The sequence below is a fragment of the Plecotus auritus genome (genome assembly GCF_963455305.1).
Source record: "Plecotus auritus genome assembly, chromosome: 3".
Classification (NCBI taxonomy): Eukaryota; Metazoa; Chordata; class Mammalia; order Chiroptera; family Vespertilionidae; genus Plecotus; species Plecotus auritus.
The window spans coordinates 177,886,116-177,903,982 of NC_137772.1; the positions used below are offsets into that span (position 1 = coordinate 177,886,116).

Consider the following 17,867-nt stretch of genomic DNA (forward strand, 5'->3'; position numbering starts at 1 on the left):
AGGCCTCGCGGGCTGGGAAGCCCCTGTGCTCAGGTGCCAGGCACCCACGAGGAGCCCACCCCACACCTGCGCAGCCTCTTCTGGATGAGCCTGGCCCGCAGCCGTTGGGACAGCAGGGGCCGGTCCGGCTCCACGTGAGTTCACGCAGGAGCTGGTCTGCGAGGCTGGCCAGGAGAGAGCGCACTGCCCACCTGCTTCCATGTGGCGCCGCTGGGTGGCCCAGAGGCCCACACTGTGCCCTGGCCCACGGTGTCTGGTCACACTCACCGCATCTCAGTGTGGGGACTTGGGTGCCATAACTCAGGCAGAGTGGATGTGCGGGGGCCCAGGGTCCCAGGTACTGCCCAGGGCCCAGAGGTCAGCTGGCACCTGCCCTTCCACACCAGATACTCATGCTTTGATCACCAGCTAGGTGTAGGGACTACACTTATGCATGAATTTCGTGCACCAGGCCTCTAGTCAAATTATAGGCAAGCAGGCTACTGCCATAAGTCTTAACTTGACTAGATGTGTAGAAAGTCCCTGTGATTCCTGGCCCACTAGTTTATTCTATCACAAGTACTTAGTGCATAGCCCAGGGCAGAAGGCATTTTACAGTAGACTCCACTATTGGAAAGACTAGTCCTCAGAACTAGATTTTTAAATTTTTAAATTTATTTTTATTCATTTCAGAGAGGAAGGGAGAGGAAGAGAGAGATAGAAACATCAACAATGAGAGAGAATTATTGATCTGCTGCCCCCTACACACTCCACAATGGGGATCGAGCCTGCAACCTGGGCATGTGCTCTGACTGGGAATCAAACCATGACCTGAGCCATACCAGCTGGGCAGGACTAGCTTTTTAAATGTGTCCCTATCACACATGGTTCAAGATCATCCTCTCATTCCCAGTCACATTCTCAACCATACTTGCTTACTAGTGTAAAAAATTCCTATTCCTGTCCTTCATGTACCTCTCCCAATGCCTTTGGGTGGAGTGGAGGAGAAATTCAGTAGCAGCATTTTTTTCTGTTTCTGAAAATGTATCTCTTTGCTATCAGGACTTTCTCCTCCTCTCTCCTGGCACTCCAAGATCTCCACACTCATTTTACTCATGCCACTTCATATACTGGTTATCCATGGTACAGAAATGGGATAAAACCAAGAGGAGTTTTCCCTGATTCTGAAGAGTTGTAGACTATAACAGTTTGCAATGCCTTAAGTTTGGAAGTCTTAAATAGTTTAGTTGGGAAGGATACTGCTCTGCAATATAAGAAAGTATGTTTAGAGGATGAGCCATGGCATGAAGGAGGCTAACGGCTATTGGTACATGAAGCTTGTTGCCAACAAGTTGAAGGAATTATTCAGAGTTAGTACCCTCAACTCCACTTGCTCAGGGGCACTGATCTTAAAGCTCAGACCTAGAATCTGGTTGTATAGGATCCATCTATATCCTAGCCTAATCTTAAAGTGATTAAAGTCCAGTTTTTCTATTGGCTTGGGTCACTCTATTTTTAATCTACAGAGGCCAACTCCGAGGGTGTCTACAAGTTTCTACTAGTATACCCATGAACAAATCTGCTACAAGTTATTAGTCTTGGATTTACATAATGTTTCAATTAATTTCAGTGCAGAATCAGGTTTGGGGGTTGGAGGTGGGAGCCTGATAATAGTGCATAGGATACATAAATATGTACCGTCACACACACTTTTCAAGTTCTCTGTTTTCCTGAAGTAGTAAGTCTCCAGATCCAAGTTATATCTGATTCTTAAAGTCTGTGTTGCCATATTTTGTAACCATTCCTGAGCCCTCAGCCATGAATCACTATATCAAGGGACTCTTCCTTGGCTTTGTACTATGCCTGGGTTGACTGGACAAGTGCTAGTTCTAATCCTGGGACCATGGCATATAATGACATATACTCCTTTTACATACTCTGTGTGTCTGTAGGGGGAAAGGGGCATTGGTCATGGACTTATTGTATGTTCTGATTGCCTCACTCATAATACCCCTGAGGTCTCCTTTGTTCTTGAGGTTGGCTGGGGACATCCTCCTTCCTAGAACCAACCCCACAAGAAACAAAGGTATAAATAAAGCCAACTGGGGAACAGGATCATGCTTGGAACTCTCTCTGGACAGAGGAAAAACAATACCTGGTATGGACTAGAGATTAGGGAAGGGGAAGGAAAAGTGGGTGAAATTACGGAAGGAAGTTGGCAGGCTCAGTGTTTCTGTGTGGCACAACTCATTGTTCTTCACCCTTTTCCTAGAAGTAGGGCTTGGTGCCAGGGCTCATGAGGCTTTCTCCGCGAATAAAAGGAGGTGAAGAATGAGTGGTGCGCCCACTTAAGATTACTGGGGGGAGCCAACATGATGTCCTTCGCGTCTCTGCTCCTGGTGGGCATTCTGTTCCCTGGCCTTCAGGCCAAACAATTTACAAAATGTGAGCTGTCCCAGGTGCTGAAAGACATGGATGGCTATGGAGGCGTCACTCTACCTGAATGTGAGTTTTCTGCTGCCTTGCTTCATCCCATTCTTCATCAGCTTCTCTCCTTCACCCTCTATTCTCACCCCTTTCATCCTTACTTTCATTAAACTATCTAATAACCCTTTTATGTTGATCTATTTACATGTTTAATACATTTATTCTCCTATATTTTCTTTCTACCATTGTCTGATCTCTTTGGAACTTTTCTTTTTATCTCATCAAGATACTCTGTTGCTTTGCCATATTTGGAGATTTGCTGGAGAGCCATTTTCTCTCTAGGAATACAGGTCCTCATTTATGCGATGCCTGGACATTCTTGTGATACCTTTCTCCTCTTTTCCCAGGGATCTGTAACATATTTCATATCAGTGGTTATGACACACAAACCATAGTCAATAACAATGGCAAGACAGAATATGGACTCTTCCAGATCAATAATAAACTTTGGTGCAGGGACAATCAGATACAGTCAAGGAACATCTGTGACATCTCCTGTGATAGTGAGTAGCCTCTTTTACCCTGTTTCTCTGTTTTTCTGAGCCTCCTCCTGGATGCTCTCTGGATTCACTGCCTTGGACTCCACATCAACTTTGGGACTTGGATTGAGAATACTATGTAAGAGGCTGCTAGAATTTTCCTGATCATCAAATCCCCGAATGGTCCCCTGAAGTTTATGGGTAGATGATCTGGGAGTCTTGAAGTCTGATACCTAGCATTTTCAGAGAAAGTCAGTTGATGTGGTTGATAATTCCTCCAGACATGCCCCTCAGCTAGGGGAGGCATTGGATTTCTGTATTGGCTTTCTTATGTAGAAAGGCAATAGGCATAAGCCTCCAGAGAAGGACCAGACCTACTAGATCCAGGGAAGAGAAAAACTCATTACCTTTCTGGATAATACTCAGCTCTCTCATTTTGTTCCCTCTGACTATTTCCAGAATTCTTGGATGATGACCTTACTGATGACATGATGTGTGCCAAGAAGATCCTGGATAGTGAAGGAATTGACTACTGGTGAGTCCCTATTCTATTTTCTATTTCCCCTTCCCTTTCTTCTTCTCACCCCTTTAGCTCCTGCACCACTCCTCCCCTCTCTATCTTCTGGCCATTTAATCTAGAATATAGTCTCCAAAGCAACACTCATCAAGCAGTTTCAGGTTTCCAAGTTTTAAGCCTCCATCACTCCACTCCTGTTTGGCAATTGTCCTAATAGGAGTTCCCCATAGAAGGCTGAGACCCAATCTCCTTTCAGCTAGACTTGCACATCTGATTCTACCTGTATAGTCCTCGACCCTAAAGTGAACCCTCAGTACCACTGTATACCTATTTTAGCCCTGCAATTTTTAATTTAATTTAATTAAACTAAAAAAAATTTAGTTTTAAAAATGAACCCTACTCCACTAGGTGGCTCATCTGGCTAGGAAAGTCTTTCTGTAATTTTCACCCATACTCTTCCACCCTATCTCTCCTGGGATAAAGCTAGATGGAAGTTTAAGCTAAGATCCAGTCAGCCAACTTGCCCTGTCTCCTTTCCATTATCAGGTTGCCCCATAAGCCACTCTGCTCTGAGAAGCTGGAACAGTGGCTCTGTGAGAAGTTGTGAGCACCGACTGTCCTTGCTTCTGTTCTTATTCTGCTCCCGGAACTCCTCTTCCCCAAAGATACCCCAGTTTGCATCTTTCTACTCACTTGAAGCTAATTTGTCTTTGAGACCTGGGCCCTGTAGTAACATCATTGGACACATGAGGACAATTCTCTAGGGATATGTGACTGGTGCACTAGACTTTTGTCCCATGCTGAATGCCCCTGGTGGCACTTTCACTACAACAATGGATTCTACCTCTGTCCTAAATAAAGGTTCTGATTTTGAATGGCTGGCTGTATTTTCTTCCTGGAGGGAGAGGGACTAGGGTGTGTGGGTATATACTGAAGTCATAGATCATAGCTACCTTCTATCTCTACTGAAAAGGAAATAGGTTGAACTTATAACAGAAAGATGGATTTACTTTCTGTGCCAACTCAGTCAAAAAACTTTTATGGATCACCTAGAATATTCAAGGAACTATAGAAGGGGTCCAAAATTGGCTAAAAGAACAAGTAAGAGAGATGGAATAAACACTAATAAATAATAATATACAAGGAATATTATCATAAACATCATGGGTAAGGTTAGAAATGTGCCCTGAGCATTAGTAAGAGGAAAGATCATTTATATTTGAGGGTATTTATGGGAAAAGGGATCAAGGAAGGATTCATGAAGGGAGTAGCATTTGAGTTGGCTTTGTATATGGGTGGGATTTTGGCAGATGGAGATGTGGGGTGGGAAAAAGACAGCAAGGGCAGGGGCTTCAGGCATCTGAAAAGGGTTGAGGGATTTCTTTGTCTTTGAGATAAGGAAGTCCTCTTCACAAAGAGCTGTGAGAGGAGCTCTTTCTGGAAACTAGGGCTAAAAACAGAGGACGCTTACAGTCAGCTCAGTAATAGAAGAATGGACACCGGGGCCTTTGGGCTTGGACCCTGCTTTCCATTACTCCTTGCCGCTTCACTTGTTTTTAAGAAGGATTTTCACAGAACTTTATTTATTCTAATGATTATGAGAAATGTGAAAGAAGGAAAATCAGGAGATTTGAGTACTAATGTCTGTTTGTGCTGCTCATTGATTGTTCAAATCTGGGCAGGTTACCTCTGTCCTCTGTACCCCAAGTTCCTCTCTTAAAATGAGGGTTTTAACCTAGGTGGTTTTTCAGAAATCTCTTCCTTCTTTGACAATCCAAAACTCCAATTTAATCTACCACATTTCTGAATTAGCTGAGTTATCTTCTAATTCCTGTCTTCTTCTTCTTGCTTTCCTAAGATGCCTAATATAGCTAATTATACTGCCCCCACCCCTCTACCTGCTGGGGCTTTAGGCAGTCTGATTTACTTATCTCAGACACTAGCAGCTTCCAATTGAGGCCCCCATGGCCTACTTAGGGACCTATAATGCTAGGCAGGGGTGGGGAGACCATCCCTCCTCTATACTTAATGAAAACAAGCTCTTAGAAAATAACTTGATATTCATCATATTAAGTTTTTGTGTGAATTTAAATACAAGGTGATGCATCTTCCAATGCATTGCATGCTATTCCCTTCCTAATTATGGGACAAAAAACTTTCCCCAAAGTATACAAGGTTTTAGGAGTAATCCCTGTGTATGGGTGTATGGTAAGGGCAGGATTGGATGTCCATTCCTCCCATTGAGCTACTTCTTACTTATTACTCTGCCTCAGTTACATGCTCAGGGAGCCATATGCTCTGGAAAATATAAGGGCCCAGCTCCATCAAGTGGTCAGAGCAGAAATGCAACTAAAATTGAGGCTGGCTCAGCCCCATAGCCTTGGCTCTCACCCTATAGAGAAGATTAGGAAATTTCACTTGTGGGTATACTATATATAAGGCCATAATCTTCAGAGGCCTTTGCAGAAAGAAACTGACAATACATTTATTTTCAGAGAGGATCTTAGCCTGGGGTCAGAGGGTCAAGGACAGGGAGCTGGCATGGAGGTAGTCTGGACTGATGCAGAGATCTTGGCTTTTAGGTAGAAACAGGAGGGAAACTGCTATTGTTCTCTTCCTGAGAACTTGCCTGGGAGCTGAATGGGAGGTGGGATGGCAGCTGAGCATTTGCTCTGCTCTCTCCAACTCCTTCTCATTCCTTTAGGCTGGGATGTCTTGAAGAGGCAGGGAGCTGAAGTGGTCCAGGCTAAGGGGGGCTGTGAGGAGGCTCAGGGCAGGAGCTGTCTCTGCACATGCCATTCACAGAGCTCTGTGTGAGGAGGACCCAGGTCAGTGCCCCAAAATATGGATTCTTTTTCTCTCTTTCTATCCCAATTTTTTCTCCCTGCTACGTTTCCTCTGATATCTATATTGTTGTGAATGCAAGAATTTTACTGAATAAAATTAAATATTCTTTTTAATATGTTCCTTCTCTCACTCCCCCTTCTCTTTCATTCATTCATCCCCCCCGCCACTTATCTAATGTTAACTGAACATCTATTAGATGACAGGACTATTCTAGACACCGAGGACAGGTATTAGACAGGGGCTTTGCTCTCAAGACTTACATGTCAGAGGACGATATTCACCTCCTCCCATTTTCTAGGATCATTTAAGAGAAAGGACTCCTCAGACGAACTTAGCCTTCATTCCGTAAATTGTCAACAAGTAGATATTGATTCCTCGATAACTACTTGTTGACAAATTAAAAAGAATATTTAATTTTATTCAGTAAAATTCTAGCATTCACAACAATATAGATATCAAGGAAATAGGGAAAAAATAGATACAGAGGCAAAGAAGCATTGAACAGACTGTCAAACTACAGCGGGAAGGCAGGGGAGGTTGGGGGGGGGCTGTAAGAGATCAACTGAAGGACTTGTACGCATGCATATAAGCATAACCAATGGATACAAGACACTGCGGGGGGGGGGGGGCAGGTAAAGGCATGTACTGGGGGGTAGGGGAGGCCGGGGGAAAGGGGGGGGGAAAGGAGACATATGTACTACTATTTGTAATACTTCAAACAATTAAAAAAAAAACAAGTAGTTATTGAGGATTTGTTATTTGCTAGGTTTTATTTTATTTTTTTTAGGCTTTACTTTAGATGTCAGCTGTTAAGAACAAAGACAGGAGGAGATGCACTTATTTCTTTCTTTCTGAGTTATTATGGAGCTGTAGATCTTGCCAGGAATTTTTTTGGGAAGGGAACAAAGGAGAAGTTGGGTCTCACAGTTCCAAGACTGGACTCCCCCAGAATGCAGTGGGATATTTGCTAGTGGCCAGCTAGGTTGATTTATACTTTGTGCATAGACAAAAATAAAAGAGTGAGGAAGAGGCATAAAGGGGAGGGGTAGAAAAGACAAGAAATGAGAGGGAAAAGCGATCATTGTAGAAATGGCCAGTGAAAGCTGTGAGCATTTTCCTGTGTGGTGACTGGGCCCCCTGTGGATGGTGTAATCTGGTTTGTGGAAGTTTCCCAAACTCGCTTGACTGGGGAGGGCACTGGGGTGAGAAAAAACGAAGACTTCTGTTCTGAAAAAGAATGAATGCTGAGATCACTGAGTGGTGACAGCTCTTTTGCCTCCTCTTCTTTCCCATAACTTTTCCTCCGGGTGAGGCGGTGGGGCCTGGGTTAGAAGGTCAGCCTGGGCTGCCTGGCCAGCATCCTCCTCAGAGCTGCCTTCACCTCCTGGTTCTTCAGGCTGTAGATGAGGGGGTTGAGCAGAGGCGTCACCACACTGTACTGCATGGAGAGCACTTGCTCCAGGACTGAACCAGAGGCTGGAGTCATGTACCTGGAAGGCAAGTGCACAAAGGGATAAACTGAGCTCAGGACAATGGTCACAGTACTGTTGGCAGCCACAGTCTATCCCATCCCAGAGACTCTGCAAAGAGGGTCCTCGGGGCTGAGCCGACTGTCACTGGTGGCAGCACCTAGAAATGACTGTATGGTCAGTGAGTGAGAAGTTGAGCATTTCTGCCTTCAGATGCCTTCAAACATGAATGATCTTTCTTTGTTGTTAATCCTCACCTGAGGATATTTTTTTCCCATTGATTTTCTGAGAGAAAGAGAGTAGAAAGAGGGAGGGAGGGAAGGAGAAAAGGAGGGGGGAGGGAGAAAGACGGGCGAGAGAGAGAGAAAGAGAGAGAGAGAGAGAGAGAGAGAGAGAGAGAGAGAGAGAGAGAGAACCATCCATTGATTGCCACCCACAAGCACCCTGACCAGAGCTGGGGATCAAACCTGTAATGCAGGTACGTGACTTTGAGCAGGTGCATGCCCTTGACTGGGAATCGAACCCATGACCCTTCAGTGCGTGGGCTGATGCTCTAACCATTTAGCCACTAGCCAGGGCCAAATATGAGTGATCTTAGGCAGAACATTACAGGAGCTGCCCTGGGCAAAAAAGTTCTGCAGCAGATCAAGTGCTGCAGGTTAGAGTAGAACTAATGATAATTCTATGCATTTCCATAGCACTTCATACTCCCCAAAGCACCCTTCTTTAATAGCTGTGATGATAATGTGAGGAATTTTTAAAAAATATATTTTATTGATTTTTTACAGAGAGGAAGAGAGAGGGATAGAAAGTTAGAAACATCAATGCGAGACATCGATCAGCTGCCTCCTGCACGCCCCCTACTGGGGATGTGCCCGCAACCCAGGTACATGCCCTTGACCGGAATCGAACCTGGGACCCTTCAGTCCGCAGGCCGATGCTCTATCCACTGAGCCAAACCGGTTAGGGCTAATGTGAGGAATTTTTATCTTCTCTTCCCTATATATACAACTATAGCAGGTCCTCGGGTTACGTCAGAGATCCGTTCCTACGGTGGGGTGCGATGTAACGCGATTTTTGCCGTATATCGGAACCCACCTACATAAGCACCTATGTCACTCACATGGAGCACATACACAGCAGTAATGAAGTGAAACAGTAAAAAAAAAAATTAAAAGGAAGAGAACAATTCATGACCTTTACTTGTGGTAAATAAATAATAAAAAACATAAAGCACATATGTACATACATTGAAATGTTGGAACTTTTTGTTTTTATAAATGAATGGGAGATGGTGACGTAACCACGAAACAACGTTGTGTCCGACGTAACCCGAGGACTGCCTGTACATGTCCTCATCCTGTGATCATTTTTTCTTGCAAAATTGTAAGCTTAATCCAATAAAACTGTCGTTGTTCTCAACATTCCCAACTCTGGATCATAGCACATTATTTTTATAATGAATGAGTAGGGGACAAACATTTGTCTTTTTAGGTGCATTTTCCTCTGGCTTAGAAAAGACCAAGCTTGGTAAATAAAGTGGAGGATAAAAATGTGTTAAGCACAATATATAAGTTTAAAATGATAAGATTAAAATTTTGGCTGTATCTTGTTAAAGTGCTACTGGGAGTATTTCCCACAGAAACATAACTTATTATTATTATTATTGTTATTATTATTATTATTACTACTACTACTATTATTATTTTTAGCAAAGGTACCATCATCATTGAAATGTTCTTTGTGAGTTCTGGTATGCTTGGTTAAAAAAGATATTTGTTTCACTATGATTTTTCATCATCTACTTCATCTCTCCTGACGTTTCTGTGAGGTAGGTAGGAGAAATCTTATTGTCCTCTTACAGCACATGAGGATACTGACACAGAGAGAGATGAGGATATTTGTCCACAGGCTCAGGTGAGCTCTCCTAGACAATTCTTTATAATTTTTTCCCACCTCTGGTTTCTCTCCAAGTCACAAACAGGTGAGATGAGCATGGAGCCATTTGTGCAAACCCATCTGCATTTCACTAATAGAGAGCTCAGGCCATACTTACTGTGTCTCCTATAAGTGAGGAATCATCAGCTGGAGCTGTATATGTTTGAGAGAAGCTTGGTAGGAAATAGCATGAGGCTTGAAGTCAGTGAGGCTTGTTTTAAATTATGGCTCCATGACTAACTTGTTCTGGGGCCTTTGAGAAATTACCTGGTTACCCCTGAAACTTGGGTTCCTTATATAAAAATGGAGTTACCAATATTTTTCTTGTGGCATGATACATGCCCAGATCAATCATGTAAAGCACCCGGTGTCTTGTAGGTGCCTAATAAATAGTTATAAATAAGCTTTGGAGACATCACCTTCCAGCAGGAAAGAAAGATGGGATCTGTTTCAAGAATATGTTTTCATTTTTTGAATAAAAATCTACTAAAGGCTCCCTGATTTCCCTTTGAGAACTACTAAATCATAGGTTAAAGTAATTAGGAACATGTTTAGTCCTTGAGTAAACTCATTTTTCAGAGTAGACCATTGAGGCCTCAAAAAGAAAATGGATTTTTCATAATTCATACAGTTTGTCCACAGCAGAGCCAGGACTAGAGCCCAGCCTTCTGAATTACATCACAATTATTATCCTGCTACTTTTGCAATGCTTGGTTCTACAGACCAAGGCCACTTGGAATATCCTACATTTATATTCATGAGGTATAGTATGACATACCTGAAAACTCCTGAACCGTAAAAGATGATGACCACAAGAACATGAGACGAGCAGGTGGAGAAGATCTTGCTCCGACCTGTGGCAGAGTTGATCCTCAGGGCTGTCATGATGATATGGGTGTAGGAACCCAGCAACAGGACAAGGGTGCCAAAGCCCAGGACCCCCACAGTTGTCAGCATGGAGGCGATGCTAATGTAGGAGTCAGAACAGGCCAAAAGGAGCACTGGAGGAAGCTCGCAGACAAAACTGTGGATGAAGTTGGGGCCACAGAAGTTCTGTTGAGCCAGGAGAAGGGTGTTAACAAGGCTACTCCCCATTCCTACGGCCCAGGATGCTACCACCAGGCCAGTACACACCTTCCTGTCCATAGCCATCATGTACAACAGTGGGTGGCACACAGCCTGGAACCGGTCATAGGCCATGACTGAAAGGAGGCAAGCTTCAGTGGCTCCAGAAAATATGACCAAGAAAATCTGGGTGAAACACCCAAGAAGGGATATAGTCTTCCACTTGGAAAGAAGGTTCTCTAGCAGTTTAGGCACAATGATGGAGGAATAGAAAGCATCCAGGAAGGAGAGGTGACTCAGGAAGAAGTACATGGGGGTGTGGAGGTGGGAATCAGCTCTGATCACCAGCAGCATCAGCAGGTTCTCTGTGAGGGTCAGGAGGTAAATCACCAGGAACAGTACAAAGAGTACTACCTGGATCTGAGGGTTGTTGGATAGTCCTAGGAGAACAAACTCGGTGACTGTGGTTATGTTACCAATTTCCATGGAGCAGTCAAGTTTTCCTTTAGAGGGACAAGAGCGGAAAAGAATGCTGAAAAGGCTTACCAGTCCCAGGACATGCCCGATGATGAGGCATTGTGAGTAAAGCTTCTTGGCTAACACAGAACAGACCACGCAGCAAAGGCAAGGTGGAGAGGTGGGGAGGAGGAGTGTAGAGAATCAAACCTAGGAAGGAAAGAGAAGAGAACAGTGATTATCCAGACTGGAAAAGGAAAGGAAGGGAGTTGGGAACAGATGCCAGAGTACTGAGAAGTGCTATTCTCCAGTTCCAAAAGGAACCGCGTTCAAACCACAGGAGGGCTGGCTGGCATAGTGAGTCAGTAATAAACATTTGGCTGGCATCCAGCTGACAGACCAGGATGAATGTTTGAATGATTGCTACGGTATTGGGATACCTGATGATGGTACAAGACCTTTCCTGCCACAATTTGTGAGTTAAAAAACAACATAATAGCCTCATTAAATAAAAAAACAGCCTGGGAAAACTATATGGTTTCTAAAGTCCATTTCAGTTTAGAAATCCTAACCACTGAGGAACGGTCTTCCTTGAGTATTTCTGGTACTAAGTAGAAACTCCTTCTCCCCTTCTGTGTCAACCCAAGCAGAAGTGGCACACAAGGGTGCTTGCTGGAAGCCCGGCAGGAAGAAATCCTCACAGTGGAAATGAGGGCTGTGCACATCAGTAACTCCAAGGGCTTCCCATCCAGGGTTTCTGTGAAATTATAACGTCCACTGTTTGCACTGTAATCTCAGGATTTAACATGAGAGTCCACGAAGACTGGGTTATTTTCTGAGTTGGTGTCAGGAGATTTGGATAAAACCAAGTCAAACTTGGACCATTTTCTCCACATCACAGGGATGGTAAAGCCAAAATACAAAAGGAGAGACAAAACATAAAAGAACTCCTAGAACACCTGGTAAAATGGACAGTTATGGGATTTAGTCTAAATCAGAGGAAGGTAAACTGGTCACTCCTCCCTTCCTGAGAGATAACTCAGGAAGATGATAAATAAGGATCTGATTTCTGTTCATGAATTGTGCACTCACAGGTTCCCAGAGCGAATAGTTTTAGAAGAAGATGCATTTAAATGAGATGGAGATTTGTCTTCACAGACCAACAAGAGATGCTCTCCGTGGAGGATACCTGAATGGTATCTGTTCCAACACTGGAACAAAAGCCACCAATGTGGTTAGAGCTCTGTGGCTTTCCTGACCTTGTCCTTCCTTTAGAAGATGCAGAGTGGAACTTCTGAGCAGGGTAAAATCCCTGTGATCTTTCTATCCAAAGGGAAGCCTTTTTGACTCTGCTGCCCAAATAACAATGTCCAGAGGGACTTGACCTAGAGAGTCTGGGAGGTCCCTGGAGAGGCCTTTAAGTAGGAGGTCTGATCTGAATCTGAATGAGTTCTCCAGGGCCGACTATTCTTCTCCTGTATCATTCTTGTTTCAGTGGGTTGCATCATATAACTGGGGCCTTAGGATGGCCAGTAATTTCTAAAGATAAGAATATAGTATTCTAAACTAAAAATGGAACTCCCATTTGACCCAGTGATCCCACTTCTAGGAATATATCCCAAGAAACTAGAAACACGAATCAGAAAGGATATATGCACCCCTATGTTCATAGCAGCACAATTCACCATAGCTAAGATTTGGAAACAGCCTAAGTGCCCATCAGCAGATGAGTGGATTAAAAAACTGTGGTACACCTACACAATGGAATACTATGCTGCGGTAAAAAAGAAGGAGTTCTTACCATTTGCAGCAACATGGATGGAGCTGGAGAGCTTTATGCTAAGTGAAATAAGCCAGTGGGAGAAAGATAAATATCACATGATCTCACTCATTTGTGGAATATAATGAACAACATAAACTGATGAACAAAAACAGATCCAGAGACAGAGAAACATCAATCAGAACATCAAACCTTAGGGAAGGTAGGGGACGGTGGGGGTAAGGGGGAGAGATCAACCAAAGGACTTATATGCATGCATATAAGCCTAATCAATGGACACAGACAACAGGGGGGTGGGGGCATAAGTGGGGGGTAATGGGGGAATAAAACACATATGTAATACCTTAATCAATAAAAAAATAAAAATAAAATAAAAAAAGAATATAGTATTCTAAGGCCTTTTAGTTCTAAAGGTTGAATTTCCTTCCCACCTTCTTTACCTGCCTCCCTCCCTTCCTCTCTTCTTCTCTCCCTTTTCCCTTCCAATTTTCTTATGTTTTAAATTTATATTTTTCATTATAAAAATAAGATAATGATAAAAGACAAAAGTGAAAAAAGTTATTGAAGATACTTTAAACATAAAAAATATATTAAAGATATTTTAATGATAAAAGAAGAAAATAAAAATGTGTCATCATTTATTGCAATTCAAATAAAATCCAAATAGATTAAAAAATTTTAAAACAAAATTTTTATTGTGGTAAAAACTTTTTATTATGGACAAATTTAAGTATATACAGAAGTAGAAAGTATATGTAAGTGGTATGTATTTTCTGGATATCACATTTTCATACAATTATGCATGTAAGTCACCAAAGGTTACTTTCCTCTCCAGAATTTATCTACAACATCAACAGTCAGGGAGTTGATTAAATATAACTGGAGTACCGTTTTGACTATTTTAAAGGTTTTACTGATTACTTGTTCTCTTTTCACAGACTATAACTCAGCAGATCCTTTGCTTGGAAACTTAGCCATTCAGTATTTGACCAACCTTTATATATTACAATATGATTGCCATTGTAGCAATAATTAGTACCTCTATCACTTTTATAATTATCATTTTTAGTGGTTATGTCCATGTAAAAATCATCCAAACAAACTGAGAATTTTTTTAGTTTATTTGAGCCAAATTGACAATAATTGCCAGGGAGTAAAATCTCAACGGATTGAGAAAAATGCGTTGGAGGATGGCAGTTTTGCAGCTTTATACATTAGAATAAAAAAAGGTGATGTAAGGAGGGTTACATGAAATCCGTAAGGGGGCAGGAGCAAGCAAAGCAGAGACTGAATAAGAAGCAAAATGGAGAGACATACTTTTACATTGGTGGTACAGAACAGTTAATAATCATCATGTACCACACATAGAGTTGTTATGCAGGGAGCAAGATGACAGTGAGGGTTCTGTGGTCTACCCCTCTGGTGCATGTGGTTGTGCCTTGAGGGGTCTGGAAAAGATTATGCTGACATTTCAAAGGTATGTTATCTCAGATGCAAAAAGACAACAGATGGCTCACTTGAGGCAAAGATTGACCTTTGTCAAGAAAGCCACAGGCCTCTGATGTTTCTTTTTATTATTTATGAGATGTAGCATTTTTATCCTTTTATTGTCAACCTTTCTGTACCTGATGTTTAAGGTAAAGTTCTTTTAAGTAGCAAGATAATCTCTTAGTCAGAGTACTTAGGCTATTACATTTAATGTAATTACTGATGTAGTTGGATTTTACTTTCCATCTCACCATTTGTTCCTTATTTGTCACACCTGCTATAAATTTCTTTTTCTCTTTCTTGTCTTCTTTTCGATTAACCATTTAAAAAAATCACTCCATTCTTTCCTTTCTATTAGGAGAGTCTTTTACTCCTGTTTTAGTGGTTGCCATGGATATTACCACAGTGATCCTATAAATTAGAACTTTTACTCCTTCCTGGGCAATATAAGGATTTTAGCATAGTTTTAATGTTTGTTTGTTTGTTTGTTTTTTTTTTTGTTTTGTTTTTTTTTAATAAATCTTTATTCAGATTATTACAATTATTTCTCCTTTTCCCCCCCCATAGCTCCCCTCCACCCATTTCCCACCCCACCTTCTGCCCTTACCTCCCCGCCACTGTCCTCATCCATAGGTGTATGATTTTTGTCCATTCTCTTCATGAACCCCCCATACCCCTTTCCCCCTGAGAATTATCAGTCCACTCCCTTTCTATGCCCCTGATTCTATTATATTCACCAGATTATTCTGTTCCTCAGGTTTTTAATTCACTTGATTTTTAGGTTCGCTTGTTGATAGATATGTATTTGTTGTTCATAATTTTTCTCTTTACTTTTTTCTTCTTCCTCTTCTTTAAGAATACCTTTCAGCATTTCATATAATACTGGTTTGGTGGTGATGAACTCCTTCAGCTTTTTCTTATCTGTGAAGCTCTTTATCTGCCCTTCAATTCTGAATGATAGCTTTGCTGGGTAGAGTAATCTTGGTTGTAGGTTCTTGCTATTCATCACATTGAAAATTTCTTGCCACTCCCGTCTGGCCTGCATAGTTTCTGTTGAGAAATCAGCTGACAATCGTATGGATGCTCCCTTGTAGGTAATTAACTGTTTTTCTCTTGCTGCTTTTAAGATTCTCTGTTTGTCTTTTGCTCTTGGCATTTTAATTATGATGTGTCTTGGTGTGGTCCTCTTTGGATTCCTTTTGTTTGGGGTTCTGTGCGCTTCCTGGACTTGTAAGTCTATTTTTTTCACCAGGTGGGGGAAGTTTTCGGTCATTATTTCTTCAAATAGGTTTTCAGTATCTTGCTCTCTCTCTTCTTCTGGCACCCCCATAATTCTGATGTTGGTACGCTTGAAGTTGTCCCAGAGTCTTCTTACATTATCTTCAACTTTTTGGATTTTTTTTTTTGCTTTTTGCTTTTTCGGTTGAGTGTTTTTTGCTTCTTTGTATTTCAATTCTTTGACTTGATTCTTGTGTTCCTCTATTCTGTTTCTGGGTCTCTGTATAATATTTTTTATTTCAGTCAGTGTATGTTTAATTTCTAGTTGGTCCTTTTTCATATCTTCGAGGGTCTCGTTATATTTATCGGCCTTTTCTAGGATATTCTTAAAAAGTCTTATAACCGTGGTTTTGAATTCTATATCTAGTCGTTTGTTTTCCTCCATTTCTTTCGTTTGTGATCTGATTCTTTGACCCCGCATTTTCACTGATTCCCTGAGTTGGTAAGGTAGATATTTGTGCTAGGTTTCCAATATGGCCCAGTGGGTCTGCTTCCCCAGTTAACCTGAGGTGGACACTCTTGGTGCACCCCTTTGTGGACTGTGTGTACAGCCTTGTTGTAATTAAGTCTTTATTGTTGTTGGTATCACTGGGAAGAATTGACCTCTGGGCCAGCTGGCTGTAAGGATCAGCTGTGTCTATGCTGGGAGAAGTTCGGTGCTGGAGACAGCCTTATAGGATTAGACTTGCCAAATTGCAATAGCCTCTGTGCTCAGCTTGGATGGGGTGGAGTCTCAGTCTTGGCTTCCTGTCAGCCTTGCCCTTGCACGCATGTGCGCTTTCAGTCCTCCGCCTTCCCCAGCTCGAGTCTCCGCCTGAGAGTCCAGACTCCCCCCACAAGAGCGTGGGTCCCCAGGGGCTCACCTGGAACTGGGGTTCACTGCAGTCAGAACTGGGGCTCAGTGCAGTCAGAATCCTCTGACTCCCTTCCACTAGGGAAAGCCTGTGGCAACTTCCGCAGCCTTTGTGCGCACTGGCGCGCGTGCGCCTTCAGACTTCTGCCTTTCCCAGCTCGAGTCTCCGCCCGAGAGTCCAGACTCCCCCCGTAAGAGCGTGGGTCCCCAGGGGTTCGCCCGGAACTGGGGTTCAGTGCAGTCAGAACTGGGGTTCAGTGTGGTCGGAGGCTTCCTTCCCCCTTCCGCCAGAGAAAGTCAGCCAGGCTCTCAGCTGCCCTTCCTCTCTGCGCGCACAAAGCCCCTTTGCCGTACCTCCAATTCTCTGTGAGCTTTCCTCTTTCCTTCTAGTTGTAGAATTTTCACTCAGCCAGCTTTCCTGTGGTTCTGGATGGTGTCCGTTCTGTCTTTTAGTTGTAGTTTTGGAATTGTTGTGCGAGGCAGCAGTTTAGGTGTTTACCTATGCCGCCATCTTGGTTTCTCCTGTTTGTTTGTTTTTTTACCTCCTCCAACATTTTGTGCTGTTATTGTCATTCATTTTGATTATATGTGTGTGCATACATGTATACATATGTATGTATGTGTATAATTCCTCAAGACATTATTAAGTTACTATACAGATCAATATTAATTTGAATTTTCCCACATGAACAAATTTTCAGGTGCTCCTAATTCTTTCCTCTAGTTCAATGTTCCCATTTAGGAACATTTTTTCTCCATATAAAGAAATCCTTTCAGTATTTCTGTTATGCAAGTATGCTGGTGCCAAATGTCTTAAGCTGTTGTTTGTCTGAGAATATTTCCCTTTCATTTCTTTTTTGAAAAGGCAGAATTTTTTTAAATTTTATTTATTGATTTTGAGAGACAGATAGATAAATACTGACTTGTTGTTCCACTTATTTATGCGTTCACTAGAGGCCCAGTGCACCAAATTATTGCACAGGTAGGGTCCCTAGTGGCTGCCAGCTGCCAGCCGGGGCCTTCCTTTGTTCCATACCGCCCCCTGGTGGTCAGCACACATCATAGCAAGTGATCGAACTCCCGGTCAAACTCCAGAGGGGACACTTTGCATATCAGGCTTTTATATATATAGATTGGTTAATTCTTGTATGTGCCCTGACCAGGGTTCAAACCCACAACCTTGGTGTTTCAGGACGGTGCTCTAACCAACTGAGCTCCCAGGCCAGGGCTG

The 17,867-nt window shown here is 42.6% G+C and overlaps 2 protein-coding genes across 2 annotated transcripts; one reads left to right on the forward strand and one right to left on the reverse strand.

The window, feature by feature from the left end:
* Window positions 1–2,351: 2,351 nt before the first annotated feature.
* LALBA (lactalbumin alpha) lies at window positions 2,352–4,069 on the forward strand (the record flags this gene model as incomplete). The annotated part of the gene is made up of 4 exons (XM_080660307.1): window positions 2,352–2,484; window positions 2,814–2,969; window positions 3,405–3,480; window positions 4,009–4,069. The coding sequence occupies 4 exons, from the start codon at window positions 2,352–2,354 to the stop codon at window positions 4,067–4,069; spliced, it is 426 nt and encodes a 141-aa protein (XP_080516433.1).
* Window positions 4,070–7,636: 3,567 nt separating this feature from the next.
* On the reverse strand, window positions 7,637–11,267 carry LOC308244261 (olfactory receptor 5BS1-like; the record flags this gene model as incomplete). Its single annotated transcript, XM_080660226.1, has 2 exons — window positions 7,637–7,799; window positions 10,495–11,267. The coding sequence occupies 2 exons, from the start codon at window positions 11,265–11,267 to the stop codon at window positions 7,637–7,639; spliced, it is 936 nt and encodes a 311-aa protein (XP_080516352.1).
* Window positions 11,268–17,867: the final 6,600 nt, after the last annotated feature.